The sequence below is a fragment of the Cucurbita maxima genome, unplaced genomic scaffold, assembly GCF_002738345.1.
Source record: "Cucurbita maxima cultivar Rimu unplaced genomic scaffold, Cmax_1.0 Cma_Scf00006, whole genome shotgun sequence".
NCBI lineage: Eukaryota > Viridiplantae > Streptophyta > Magnoliopsida > Cucurbitales > Cucurbitaceae > Cucurbita > Cucurbita maxima.
Genome location: NW_019272022.1, coordinates 4,604,078 through 4,617,152, shown reverse-complemented (window position 1 = coordinate 4,617,152; position 13,075 = coordinate 4,604,078). Strand labels below are relative to the sequence as shown.

The following is a 13,075-nucleotide window of genomic DNA, read 5'->3' as shown; positions in this document are numbered from 1 at the left end:
TCGACCAATCCACATGGCTTGCTTGACGGGACATCGTAAATTGGTCCGCAAGCATCGCAATTAGTCTTTTGTCTTACTTCAAGTGCTGCGACAACGTTTACCATAACGACTATTGACCATCATGGTGGTCTGCTTTTTCTTGTCCTAACGTTCGTCTTTCTCAATCTTAAAAAGCTGACCCGTTGGAGATGGAAACCCGATAAACGTTTAGAAAATATTATTAAAAAAAAACTGTTATAATATTAAATGGAAACCCTAAACGTGTTTGAACGTCATTGTTTAAGGCTTAATCCAAATAAATGTCACATGCACAATTTAATTATTTTAATTTTTAGCATTGATTAATTTAATTTATTTGACTCAATCAATTCCTAAACTGAATAATATAAAATAGGATTAGAAGATTGAAAGGATAATATAATTAATAGGAATAGGAATTTAAATTTTTAAATAATCATATAATAATATGCATATTTTTCGAAGACTATAAGTCAAGGTCGACATAATGTAATTATGTAATAAATGACGAGGAGAGAGAAATTTTAAACTAAAAATATTAAAATTGGAAAAGTCAATGAGATACAGACAGCTCGGCAGAGTTAATTTTGTTAATTTGATTCAGTTTGCGAGTTGACATTTTTGCAATCGATTTGTGGCTTAAAAATTTAAAAACTACCCGACAGTCCAATTCAACTCAACCCGAAAGTATATAGTTGGGTTGGGTTATAAACTTTATTCGAGTTGCTCGAGTCACCGAATCCATGTAGGATTTATTTATTATTATTATTTTGGTATGATAAATAATGATAATATAAGGTGTGGATTGATTTTTTTTATATTATTTTTCAGGCTCCGTTTTGCGCCCATTCCATGTTTTGTTCTATTCTCATGCAAAACAAAGCCATGACTGACTCTCTCCCTTTGTGCGCCGTCCGTATTTTTAAGGTCCTCGTTTCATCGCTATCCTCTCCTCTTCTATTATCTCCTCTTCTATCAATAAATTATTCCATTTCTTGCATTCTATATGCCACAAAATAAATCAACAAATATCGGGTATGCCGTTTTTGAACCTCCGACCTCAAACAAAAATAGTATATATAATATGTTAACTCTAGCCAATCGACTCTCATAAATGATCTGAATATGCAAACTCATTGTGAGATTCTATATCGGTTAAAGAAGACAACACAATATATCTTATAAACGTGTGGAAACCTCCCCTAGTAAACTCATTTTAAAAATTGTGAGACTGAGACGATTCGTAATGGGTCAAAGTAGACAATATTTACTACTTGTGGACTTTGACTGTTATAAATGGTTTTGGAGCCGAACATTGAGTGGTGTGTCAACGAGGACGTTGGACCCTCAATAAAGGGTGAATTGTGAGATCATATATCGTACTTTACGACCATAACTAAATGTAATCTTAAATCAAATAAAAAGTTTTAAAATACATTATCGAAACACTTAGTTTATTTTAAAAAATAAAATAAAAAGTTTATTTCAAATAAAAAGTTTTAACTCGTTACGTATCGTCGTCAGCATCACGGTTTCAAAATGCATCTGCTAGGGTGGAGTTTCCACACTTTTATACGGGATTCTTCGTTCCCCGTATATGATCTCACAAGATTACATTTAAGATTACATTTAGTTATGGTCGTAAAGTACGATATATGATCTCACAATTCACCCTTTATTGAGGGTCCAACGTCCTCGTTGACACACCACTCAATGTTCGGCTCCAAAACCATTTATAACAGTCAAAGTCCACAAGTAGTAAATATTGTCTACTTTGACCCATTACGAATCGTCTCAGTCTCACAATTTTTAAAATGAGTTTACTAGGGGAGGTTTCCACACGTTTATAAGATATATTGTGTTGTCTTCTTTAACCGATATAGAATCTCACAATGAGTTTGCATATTCAGATCATTTATGAGAGTCGATTGGCTAGAGTTAACATATTATATATACTATTTTTGTTTGAGGTCGGAGGTTCAAAAACGGCATACCCGATATTTGTTGATTTATTTTGTGGCATATAGAATGCAAGAAATGGAATAATTTATTGATAGAAGAGGAGATAATAGAAGAGGAGAGGATAGCGATGAAACGAGGACCTTAAAAATACGGACGGCGCACAAAGGGAGAGAGTCAGTCATGGCTTTGTTTTGCATGAGAATAGAACAAAACATGGAATGGGCGCAAAACGGAGCCTGATAAAAAAAAAAAAAAATAATGTGGTGTCCTTTGATTTTTTTTTTTTTTTATTGATTTATAAATAAAATAATTATTAAAACAAAATCAATTCATAAAAAAAAAATTAAGAGAGTTAAGTTAAATTGATTTTTTTTTTTTAAATTTTATAAATCTGAAATTTCAATTGATTTAGAGAAAAAAAAAATACTTTAATAACTAAAATTTCACAAAATTTACAATATATCATCGATCTCGGTTACAAAAATTAAATATTCTTAATTTTTTAAAAGTAAGATCGGGATGGATTGTAACCTTTCCTTTTGGATTGGTTGAGTTAACTAGACAAAAAATTATCAACCTATAAATCGAACCAAATTTTCGATGTTCAAAAAATTGAACCTAACTTAAATGAAAAAAGTCTAACTCAACCCAACTTTTATGGTTTAAGTTAGATAGTTTGGATTGGTCGAGTTATCAGATTATATGAACCCTCAAGTCAAATTAACAATATTTCCACTTTTGTTATTCTTTCTTTTTACAAATATTCTTAAAATTGAATTCATATTTTAAGATTTGACTAAAAATTCAAATCATAAAACAACAATCACAATTTTAAAAAATCAACAGTTACCTAACCAAAACTAAAATTGCTATGTGGCGGATTACAAAACATCCTCTTGTCATGAAATCCAAGCTTTATCACTTCCATATTTTATTAAAATTCTATTACGAAAATCATTCTCATGAACATACCCGTCGATAACTTATCGAATAAAACACGTCCCTTCGTTTAGAATAGAATAGAATATAATACACTATAGAGCCCTACTATAAACACTTCTAATAATGCATAATAAGCAAAATGAAGTACCTTTTTCCATGGCGAAAACGAAAGCTTTGAGGCCAAAAGAGATGGGGTTTAAGCTTCTTCTAAGAACTTTCTATCTGTATTTCGTACTTCTTCATTATTGGAGTAGTCTTCTTGTACCAATATGAGGCACTGTCTTCATTTGAGGTTGAATAATCTGAACTGCTGCTTGTTTGTTGTAGATTCGATCCTCTACTGTTCCTTTTTGGAGTTGGATCCAAGTACAGAAATGGCTTTGATGGTGGCACTATTTCTACAAATCCTTCAAGCATCTTCACCACCGCACTCATCGGTGGTCGTTTGTCGGGGCAGTCTTGAATGCACCACAGAGCCACCTCGCACATCCGAATCACTCCCTCTTTATCATCCTCAGCATACCCACATCTCCTAACAAATTCAACTAATTCACCCTTTTCGTGAGCCTCCCACACATGTTGTGGAAACCAATCCGGGTTCCCAGAATCAGTAACACCACCATTCCTTTTTCTTCCAACAATCTCAAACAACACCATTCCAAAGCTATACACGTCGCACTTGTGGGTTATTGGATAGTTCTTTAGTAAGAACTCCGGTGCTGAATATCCAGGCGTGCCACGATAACCAGTGAGCGACATATGTGTGCTGTCCCGGTTGCAAAGCTTGGCAAGGCCAAAATCACCAACTTTGGGAGTGAAGTTTTCATCCAACAGAATGTTTGCAGGCTTTATGTCGTAATGGATGACTTTCTGTTGGCATTCCTCATGCAAGTAAGCAAGACCTTTAGCAGTCCCAATGGCTACATCTTGTAACTTCCTCCAATCAAGTTCTTCACTTTTGCCAAACAAATACTTATCCAGAGATCGATTTTCCATGTACTCAAATACCAGTGCACACATATATTGGTCATAACAAAACCCATTAAGCCTAACCAAGTTTATATGGTAAGTTTTCCCGATCGTTCCTACCTCATTCATAAATTGCTCCTCCGCCTGCTTGTCCGAGTTCCTCTTCAAAACCTTCACCGCAATCTTCACTCCATTTGGGAACTCTCCTTTATAGACCGTACCGAATCCTCCCGCACCGAGTGGTGTCGAATAATTGCCTGTGAAATAGTATAGTTGGTGAGCAGTGAACCTTATAGCCCTCTGTTCCGCCATTTCTTTGATGAACTTTTCCATTGTCGGTTGATCGATTTCCCAAACCGGAACTGCATATGGGGCAGATGAATGTGCCACATTTGATGCAGATGAAGCAACTGCATTTCGCAACTCTGTGACAATACATTGCTTAACTTTCCTAGCAAAGCAGCAAGAGATTACACCAATGACAATAAAAATCACCAAGGTCACTCCTACAGCTGCAAGCCAATGTTTTTGTTTAAGGCGGTGATGAATAGAAGTCTAACTCGTGTCAAGTATAATGTTTCGTATATTTTCACAAAAAACAGTGATAAGGGGTACTCACAGGTAGCAGTTGTGCTAGAATTGCTGCTGCTATTCGTATCTGGTGAGTAATCGACCGACGACATTATGAGGAGACAAGTTGATCGTTACCTTACGACACAAAAACATTTGACAACAAAATTAACCACAAACCAGAATAGGACAACAAACTATCGGACATCTGCAGTTCTTCGTGTTCATATTTGTTTCAAATTATTGGACGTATGAAGACTAATATTTCAATTCTTCCAAACGCGCAATCAACAATCAGATCGAATAAAAACAGAGGAAAATATCTGGTATCTGCAAACTGAATACTGCTAGCTGAAAAGCAAAACATCAACCTATGCTTGAACATCTCTCTTATCTGAACAGATATTAATCTCTTTTTCTACGTGCAATCAACAATCAGATCTCTCCCACTAATTGTTCTTAAGTTTGTTGGCTCTTAACATACCTATATGAAAGGAACCAGAAACTAAAGGATTAAATCTCTCCCACTGATTCTTCAGTATTCCATTCCGATCACAACTCCTCACTGATTTTCTTACTTATCAATTTGAATTGTTGATCAAATTTTGTGAAGAAAAACAAAGCCATTACAGTGAAAGCAAACAAATCCAGTCATATTGCTCAAAGAAATTCGGTCGGCTATCAAGAGAGTTACACTTACTTGGTAGTAAAATCAGATGAATGTTAAATCTTGTTCATGTACAGCAGCTTCTTTCCTATGTTTTTCTTCTTCGCCTTACCATCTCCTACAATTCGAGAGTATTTTTCTTAGATAAAGTAACAAAAGAGGAACGAAAGTTCGAAGAAGATCCATTCCCAAGGCCATGGCTTATCCCGTCACAGTCACAAATCCAACAGAAATTTAAAGCTCGGATTTCTCGCCAATATTTCCACATTTCATCCAATGATTTCAAACCAAGACAGGGACGGACAACATGAATAATCCTTGTAATGAAATGGACAAAAGAAGACCTAATATATCTACCGACGATTGAAACTTCAATTTCAAAGCTGACTGACTCAGTCAATCTACTCAGTTTGTGGCGTAGACCTGCTGCACCTCTTCCGGGGCTTCTTCCGATGGCGACTTTCATCTTAATGGGGCCACTGAGACTGGGAGGACCCGCCATGGCTGCCGTTTGCCCGACCTTTGCCGCCTGAACTTGCAACTAGACTCGTTTACACGATTGAACTCAATAAATACCCACCGAACCGGAAGCTAACTCTAAATCTTCTCAGATTAAAATAAAATAATAATAATATATTATTTATTTTCCATAATTATTTTTAACAATTTTTATTACCTTAGTTAATTGGTTAATTTTAGGTAACTAAATAGGGTTAGTATTTTTATTAAGTTAAATTATTAAAATAATTTTAATTAATTGATAAATATATTAAGAATAATATTCTTTTAAACTTTTAAGTTTTTTTTTTTTTTAATTTATTGAATTATTGTCTTAAAAATTATCTTCAAATAAACTAATTTAATAAAATTATATATATATATTTTTTAAGCTTTAAAGATATTATTTAAAAATTTAAAAATTTAAAATTTTAAAAATATTTTTTAAAAGAAAATGCAAAATGAAAATATTTTTATTAATTTAGCTAATTAATTATTTATTATTAAGCTGCTTTTCTACACCATCACAATTAACCTTCCACCTCAAATACGATCACGTGTTAAACGGTGCGTTTTGCATTTTCCTTTTCATTTTTTTTTTTTTTCGGAAAAATACTTTTCTTGCTTGGCTATTAATTACGGTTAGAAATTAACCCGTATAAAAGGAAAATGCCAGCTGGCGCCAACTCAGCCTTCTTTAAACGTATCATTTCCCTTCTGGATTATCTGCATAATTTCTAATTAAACCAAAAAATAATAATTAAAAATTTGTTTAATTTGAAAATTTAATTCGGCCACCGAGATCATGGACTCCTCACTCCAGTATAAGCATGGGACGATAAAGAACACTATATATATATATGGGAACATTTGACTTTTCTCTTCCGTCTGCCTTCGCCTGAAATCCGGAGTGGATTGGGGAACGGGAACGAAAGCGATTTTATTGTTCTTTTGCTACTCTCGCTTCCTCATTCGATTCTACAGGTTTGCTTGCGTTGTCTCTTTAATTTAATCGCTGTTCTTGGTGAATAGTTGTTGTTGATCTCGCTGTTATTGGTGAATAGTCGTTGTTTATCTCGCTGTTGCTGCTAGTTTTGGCGATTGGATTTTGTTTTGCGGTAGAAATCGAACAAGAGTTTCTTGTTTTAGGTTTTTTTAAGATTATGTTTACGTTTTTAGGTATGATTATGATATCTGTGCTGGAGCTGGTTTTCTGTTGTTCTACTGTTTAGAGAATGTACAGGGAAGTTCTTCATTTGTTTATTCGATTATTCAATTGTTTTTGTCTTGCGATTGTTCCTCGGTGTGTTTGATCCTTTTCTTTTTTCCTGTTATGTTGTTAAATGAATTTGTTCGATACTCCTTTTTTTAGTCAGAAGAGATCTCGAGTTCATTTCTCTTGAGATTACCGTAATTGAGCTAAATTTGGAACTCTTGTTGTTTCTTACACACTTTAAAATCTTCATTCAGCCTGTCTTAGGGCTCAGGGATCGAGCTATTGGTTTTCATGTACAGTATTTTCCTTTGATCTACCTTATTATTGTATCATTGACCTTCTTTGGAGTGTATAATTTGTTAGATCACGTGATTAGAGGAGAAGGGATTGAGGAGGCTGTATTTCTCAATTTAAAATAATATTATCTTGCGTATTTGTATTTGACCTACACTAAGAATTTAGAAATTTTATATTCTGTAAAAGAGAAAAGTTGTGTGTTCTTCCTTTTGCAATCATCACTTATTCTATTAGTTCTACCATTTTTTCATCAGCATTAGCTCATTCCTATTGTGTTTTATCATTCTGTCTTCCCTTTTGATTTCTGAAAATTGGTTTTGTTCCCCAGTTGACGGTAACATTTAATCTGAAGAACAATGGCCGTGTCTGTCAAGGTGATGTCTCTTATTGTCGCTTGTTTGGGCGTGATATCCTTCCTATTTGGAGTCGTTGCTGAGAACAAGAAGGTAAGCATCTGCAATCTTCATAAACAAGCATATCATATTGGCATCCAAGATGTTTGTTCATTTGAAATTGAAATATTAAACAGCAAGAATTAAGATACCGATTGCACTCTGGTTGAATAGTTTATCTTTTGTATATCCTAGATACTCTGCATCTTCCTTGGACCTTGGATTGATTACGGACTTAAATATTGTAGGCTGATTGATTACAGACTTAAATATTGTAGGCTGTAGCTGTAAGTTTTAATATAAGATATCGTTACATGCTTAATGTGCATCAACTGTATGTTGCAATTTCAGGGGCATATTGGTGTTTAATTTTGTATGTTGAACTTATGATGCTTTCCCTTTGTCATCTGAATAGCTTGTTGAAGTCCTTTGCTATTTTACTGAGCCATACTTGATCCCACCGTATGCAATATCATTTAAGTTCATACGCTCCTGTATCTCAAGATTTTTTCATCTTTTTCATTAATGGTCACTTCTTGAATTTGAACAGCCTGCATCAGGAACTCCCATCCCAGGCAAAGGCCTTGTTACCTGTCAATACCCGAGCGACCCAACTGTCGTCTTAGGATATCTTTCCGTTGCATTTCTTCTTGCTTCTTCAAGTGCAGGATACTTCTCTCTGTTCTATCCCTACCATGGAAAATCCGTTCCTCGAGGTGCCTTGTTTAAGAACAGCAGTTTCTCTATTTTCTTCAACATTGCTCTGTAAGTTCTCTTTCCAATGCACTAAAAATATTAACTTTGTAGTATTCGTTTTCATTATGGTTTGAACATTATAGTGTTTCAGGAAAATTCTGCCTTTCTGTTAATTACACATCACAAATCATTTCTTACTTTAGTACGATTTCCTGTGGATGGGTAAGCTTATGAATCAAGATTTCTTGCATGCTTTTTAGTTTTGAGATTATGATGTTATCCATTTCCGTATTTGTTATGAACAATCCTTTGAATCTTTATTTATATACTTATTGTGAGATCCCACATCGGTTGGAAAAGAGAACGAAATATTATTTTTAAGGGTGTGGAAACTTCTCTCTGATACATTTTAAAAACGTTGAGGGGAAACTCGAAAGGAAAAGCCTAAAGAGGACAACATTTGCGTTGCAATGACTTTTCAATAGTCCTTGAAATAATTTGATCTTTTCAATAATTTCCCACCTATTTGTTATCTTTCTCTTTACTCCTCATTTCAAGGAAGTAGAAACAATAATTCTTATTTTTATTTTGTTATCAAACTAGCCCTTGATATTCTCAATTAACGTACATTTAGATGGATTTTGTAGTAGGATATAATAAAACAAGATCATATAGATTTTGATGCACCCTCTCTATTTGCAGGTTCACAACTGGATTGGCTATGACTTTGCTCGCCTGGCCTACGCTCACCGAGCAACTTCATTTGTCTCGCAGCGTTCATTATGATCTCGAAACAGCATGCCCAACTGCTAAGACAGGTCTTTTGGGTGGTGGTGCATTTCTCTCCCTTGATTCATCCCTCTTTTGGTTGGTTGCCCTAATGTTGGCTGGAAACGCTCGAGAAGACTACTTTGATGAAATAGAGGAAAATGGAACCAGTGCTCAAACTCTTCAGAGGAGCGCATGAAACTTCTTTACTCGGTAATAATAATAATTCAGTCTCACTTTTTACTTGTCATTAGCTATTAAAGTAAGGACTTGCATGTGAATACAGATTCGTATAGTTGAACGTTTCTCGTGGTGTATTTCATATTCAACTTATAATATTGTGTGTTATTATTATTATTGGCAGTAAGATTATTAAGTTCTTGCCATCTATTTCATATGAATAATCCAAAATTAGCTACAATGACTCATTTTTTTTCTTTCGAAACTAATTTAAATAAAGTTTAAATTAAAAAAAATTATTTGATTTGGAGATGTAATTTAATGAAATTATAAAATTAAAATTATTATTGAATAAAGAATATAGATACACGCGTTAGGTGAAATTTTTAAGAATAATTAATTATTTAATGAACGTTTCATTTTCATTCTTCTTGACTTTTGAATACGAATTTATTGGTGTCATTTTCCAAGTTGACTTCTAAATTAACTCAGAATTTTAAATAAATAAATTCAATAATTTTCCTTAAAAGTTTCTAATTTGGAGAAGCTGTTTGATTCCTCCCCTATATTTGGATTGATTAAAGAACAATCACCACACAAATCACATTATAAATATTCGACTATTTATTTTTATTTTATTTTATTTTTATTTTTATTCAAACTATAAATATTGTAGTATTCCACTCCGCTCTTCAGTTTCGCCTTAATTCCGGAATAAAGCTCTTCGTTCTGCCTTCAGGTTTGCTTTGCATTTTCTTTCCCCCGAATAATTTCCAGTTTCAGATTTTCCGTAGAAGTAGAAGTAGTTCATGCTTCAGGTTTTTTAAACTGTTCAGTGTTTGTTTGGTTGTATGATCCTGATTTATGCGTTGAAGTTAAGTACAAAATTTCTACTGTTTGCGTCGAGTATATTCGGAGAAGATTTCATTGGATTATTGGATCATTCGATTTTGTTTGCTTTTAGGTGTCGCGATTCTCTTAAGGATACAGTATTTGCTGTTAAATTAACTCGATGAATCCTTTTTCTTTTAGTGACGCAAGATGTTTCTGTAAGGATTTGCGTAATAGCGATCGATAAGTTTGGAACGTTTTGATGGATTTTACACTCTGTTTGTTAATTTAAGCGTTGAAACTTTCAATGTTATTTGATTAGAGAGGAAGCGATTGGATATTCTTGTTGTTGTATAAACTCCTCCGTAGTTTGGAGTGTAGAATCTGTTGGAACGTATGAATATGATTAGAAAATGGAAATTCTGTAAAATAAGAAAAAATGAAGAGAAAACTTTCAATTTCTTTTTGTTCTTCCTTTTGAAATCATAACTCGTTTTAATAGTTCTACATCCTTTCCCAACATTAGACCATTCCTTGTGGTATAATTTATGTTTGGATCAACACTTCTGAGATCTCAATTTATTACCTGTATAGGTCTCGCTGCTAACATATATCTGGAGAATAATGGCTGTTTCTGTTAAATTGATGTCTCTTATTGTTGGAACTTTGGGTGTGATATCCTTTATATTTGGAATCGTTGCCGAAAACAAGAAGGTAAGCATCTGTAATCTTTGTAAACAAGCATACCGCCTTAGCAGTTATTCGCTTTTTAATATACATATCTATTCATTTAAAACTGTTGACCGCAAGATTCAATATTGATTTAATTAGTCTATGAGATCCGGAAACTTCTTCCTAGTAGACATTTTAAAAACCTTGAGAAGCTTGAAAGGGAAAGCCCAAAGAGGACAATATTACTAGCGGTGAGCTTGGGTCGTTACATAGTCCCTCGTCTATGTGTGGGAGCAGTTATATGAAATCTATGTTGGCTGTGGATATGGTAGTCAGTGGTTTAATGGTCACTAACTTGTTTTCCTATCTTTACTTGGATTTGAGCAGCCTGCATCTGGAACTCTCATCCCAGGCAAAGGCCTTGTTATCTGTAAATATCCTGGCGACCCGACGGTTGCCTTGGGATTTCTATCTTTTCTGTTTCTTCTTGCTTCTTCCATTGCGGGATACACCTCTCTGTTCTATCCTTACCAAGGAAAATCGGTTCCTCGAGGAGCGATGTTTAAGAACGGTAGTTTCTCTGTGTTCTTCAACGTTGCTCAGTAAGTTCTCTTTTGGAGGCACTTCCCTTTCTCTGACTGTTAACTAAATCATCTTAGCTTTGTATTCTTTATTAGAATGAATGATGTTACAAAATGATGCCCCCTAGTACATTATAGATCATGACAATTCTGCATCCTTCCATATAAACTACTTCTTCAGTTGGGTTTGTGTAGTTTATGTTGTAAGTTTTGGCTTCCACCCGTGGATGTAAGGAAATTTCTTTCATTCGAATCATGTAAATTTTTGTGTCTGTTTGTTTAATTTCTATTTGTGGGTGTATGAGTGCGATCAATCTTGCTTCCACTTCCACTTCCGCTACAACAATTGGATATCAGAGCATTTTTTTGTTGGTTACGAACCGTTTACGCATCACAAATCATTACCCTTTTCCGAAACATTTCTTGTAGAGGGGTCTATGCTTGTTATGATTTCATTCATGTAGCTTCTACAAGGCATTAAAGTGTAGCACATATTGAAGCACCCTCTCTATTTTGCAGATTCACAACTGGATTAGCTATTGCTTTGCTGGTATGGCCCACGGTCACAGAGCAACTTCACTTGATGCATAACATTCATCACAATGATGTGACAAAGTGCCCGACCGCTAAGACCGGTCTTCTAGGTGGCGGTGCATTTCTATCCCTGGATTCATGCCTCTTCTGGCTGGTTGCTCTGATGTTGGCTGGAAATGCACGAGAGGACTACTTTAATGAAATAGAAGAAAAAGAAAGCAATGCTCAAGCTCTCAAGAGCAGTGCATGAACCTCTTCTCTGTTTGGTGAGAATAATAAATTTTGTCTCTTTACTATGGGTTTTTAGTTGTTATTAGGCAGGGATTTATCCGTGAGTATGGTAATTCTTCTTTGGAATTTTACTGTTAAGCTGCAGGCTCTTAATCCATCCTAGTGGTGCACTTAGGTCAACCTTAGTTACAATTCTAGTGCTCAACTTTCTCAGCTTAGTTAGGCTTGGTCTCGGCATTTTTCCGTCTTTTTTCAACCGGATGAAGCGGATATTCGAACATTCGACTTTTAGATACATATATATAGTGTCTTAGGACATGTTTGATGGGTAGTTTGAATTCGATCTTGTATTTACAAATTCACTTAGATCGGTGAATATACTTTGTAGATGTGTTGTTTTAAATTATTTTTCGAATTTTGTGATTTAGATAGTGAAAATTTTGAAAATGAGTATTCATAAAAATTTATATTCTATACATTTTTGAACCATGGTTTACAAAGATTTGTTATAGTTTAAAAACACAAATTCAAATGGTACCAGCTTTCAAGGGAGGAGTTATCAACAACTTACCAATTTATCGAACGGTAACTTATATTTGAGATTTATATTCCAATTCATCGAACAAAACATTAACATACAAATTAATACAATTAACATTTGTACTCCTTAAAAATATCATAGGTCGATATGTAAAACTACTTCTCATTTTGTGAAGTAAAAAAAATTACCTTCAACCTCGTGCATGCTCGAGTATTTAATAAGTAGGAAATAATATAGATCAATGGATTTGTAGTAAAATCTTGAGCAATATGTTCATCATTAGATTAGAGGATTAAAAACATGAATATTGCTTTCCAATGAAATGTTTTCAAGTAACAAAAAAAACAAAAAGGTTGTATTTTCTCGCTATAAGTATTAGAGTTAGTTTTTTACAAAAATTAATTTTGGATTAGAGTTAGTTTTTCAATAATTAATTTTATAAATACTATTTGCACGTGTAATATATATATATATATATATATATATATATATATATATATATATATATAT

At 34.0% G+C, this 13,075-nt stretch overlaps 3 protein-coding genes across 9 annotated transcripts; 2 read left to right on the top strand and 1 right to left on the bottom strand.

Annotated features, from left to right (window-relative positions):
• Nucleotides 1-3,107: 3,107 nt before the first annotated feature.
• LOC111481026 (rust resistance kinase Lr10-like) lies at nucleotides 3,108-5,701 on the bottom strand. 7 transcript variants are annotated; one of them, XM_023126298.1, is made up of 4 exons: nucleotides 5,473-5,701; nucleotides 5,162-5,246; nucleotides 4,511-4,599; nucleotides 3,108-4,403 (listed from the first exon to the last, which is right to left on the bottom strand). In XM_023126298.1, exons 3-4 carry the CDS (start codon nucleotides 4,572-4,574, stop codon nucleotides 3,130-3,132), a joined length of 1,338 nt encoding a protein of 445 aa, XP_022982066.1. In that variant the 5' UTR covers nucleotides 4,575-4,599; nucleotides 5,162-5,246; nucleotides 5,473-5,701; the 3' UTR covers nucleotides 3,108-3,129. The 7 variants fall into 7 exon arrangements, with proteins under 7 accessions (XP_022982066.1, XP_022982067.1, XP_022982068.1 ...); XM_023126299.1 differs by having other exon boundaries at nucleotides 5,486-5,701; XM_023126300.1 differs by having other exon boundaries at nucleotides 5,517-5,701.
• Nucleotides 5,702-6,447: 746 nt separating this feature from the next.
• Nucleotides 6,448-9,367, top strand: LOC111480965. Its single transcript, XM_023126210.1, has 4 exons — nucleotides 6,448-6,610; nucleotides 7,468-7,585; nucleotides 8,082-8,296; nucleotides 8,930-9,367. Exons 2-4 carry the CDS (start codon nucleotides 7,496-7,498, stop codon nucleotides 9,192-9,194), a joined length of 570 nt encoding a protein of 189 aa, XP_022981978.1. The 5' UTR covers nucleotides 6,448-6,610; nucleotides 7,468-7,495; the 3' UTR covers nucleotides 9,195-9,367.
• Nucleotides 9,368-9,825: 458 nt separating this feature from the next.
• LOC111480966 lies at nucleotides 9,826-12,447 on the top strand. Its single transcript, XM_023126211.1, has 4 exons — nucleotides 9,826-9,914; nucleotides 10,601-10,720; nucleotides 11,066-11,280; nucleotides 11,779-12,447. Exons 2-4 carry the CDS (start codon nucleotides 10,631-10,633, stop codon nucleotides 12,041-12,043), a joined length of 570 nt encoding a protein of 189 aa, XP_022981979.1. The 5' UTR covers nucleotides 9,826-9,914; nucleotides 10,601-10,630; the 3' UTR covers nucleotides 12,044-12,447.
• Nucleotides 12,448-13,075: the final 628 nt, after the last annotated feature.

What these genes read in the sequence shown, in the direction of transcription:
- LOC111481026 (XM_023126297.1), bottom strand. Translation starts at nt 4,574, where the DNA reads ATGTCGTCGGTCGATTACTCACCAGATACGAATAGCAGCAGCAATTCT. An exon ending in TTCTAGCACAACTGCTACCT is followed by an intron (nt 4,404 to 4,510) that starts GTGAGTACCCCT and finishes ATTGGCTTGCAG; the next exon opens with CTGTAGGAGTGACCTTGGTG.
- LOC111480966 (XM_023126211.1), top strand. Translation starts at nt 10,631, where the DNA reads ATGGCTGTTTCTGTTAAATTGATGTCTCTTATTGTTGGAACTTTGGGT. An exon ending in TCGTTGCCGAAAACAAGAAG is followed by an intron (nt 10,721 to 11,065) that starts GTAAGCATCTGT and finishes GGATTTGAGCAG; the next exon opens with CCTGCATCTGGAACTCTCAT. An exon ending in GTGTTCTTCAACGTTGCTCA is followed by an intron (nt 11,281 to 11,778) that starts GTAAGTTCTCTT and finishes TCTATTTTGCAG; the next exon opens with ATTCACAACTGGATTAGCTA.
- LOC111480965 (XM_023126210.1), top strand. Translation starts at nt 7,496, where the DNA reads ATGGCCGTGTCTGTCAAGGTGATGTCTCTTATTGTCGCTTGTTTGGGC. An exon ending in TCGTTGCTGAGAACAAGAAG is followed by an intron (nt 7,586 to 8,081) that starts GTAAGCATCTGC and finishes GAATTTGAACAG; the next exon opens with CCTGCATCAGGAACTCCCAT. An exon ending in ATTTTCTTCAACATTGCTCT is followed by an intron (nt 8,297 to 8,929) that starts GTAAGTTCTCTT and finishes CTCTATTTGCAG; the next exon opens with GTTCACAACTGGATTGGCTA.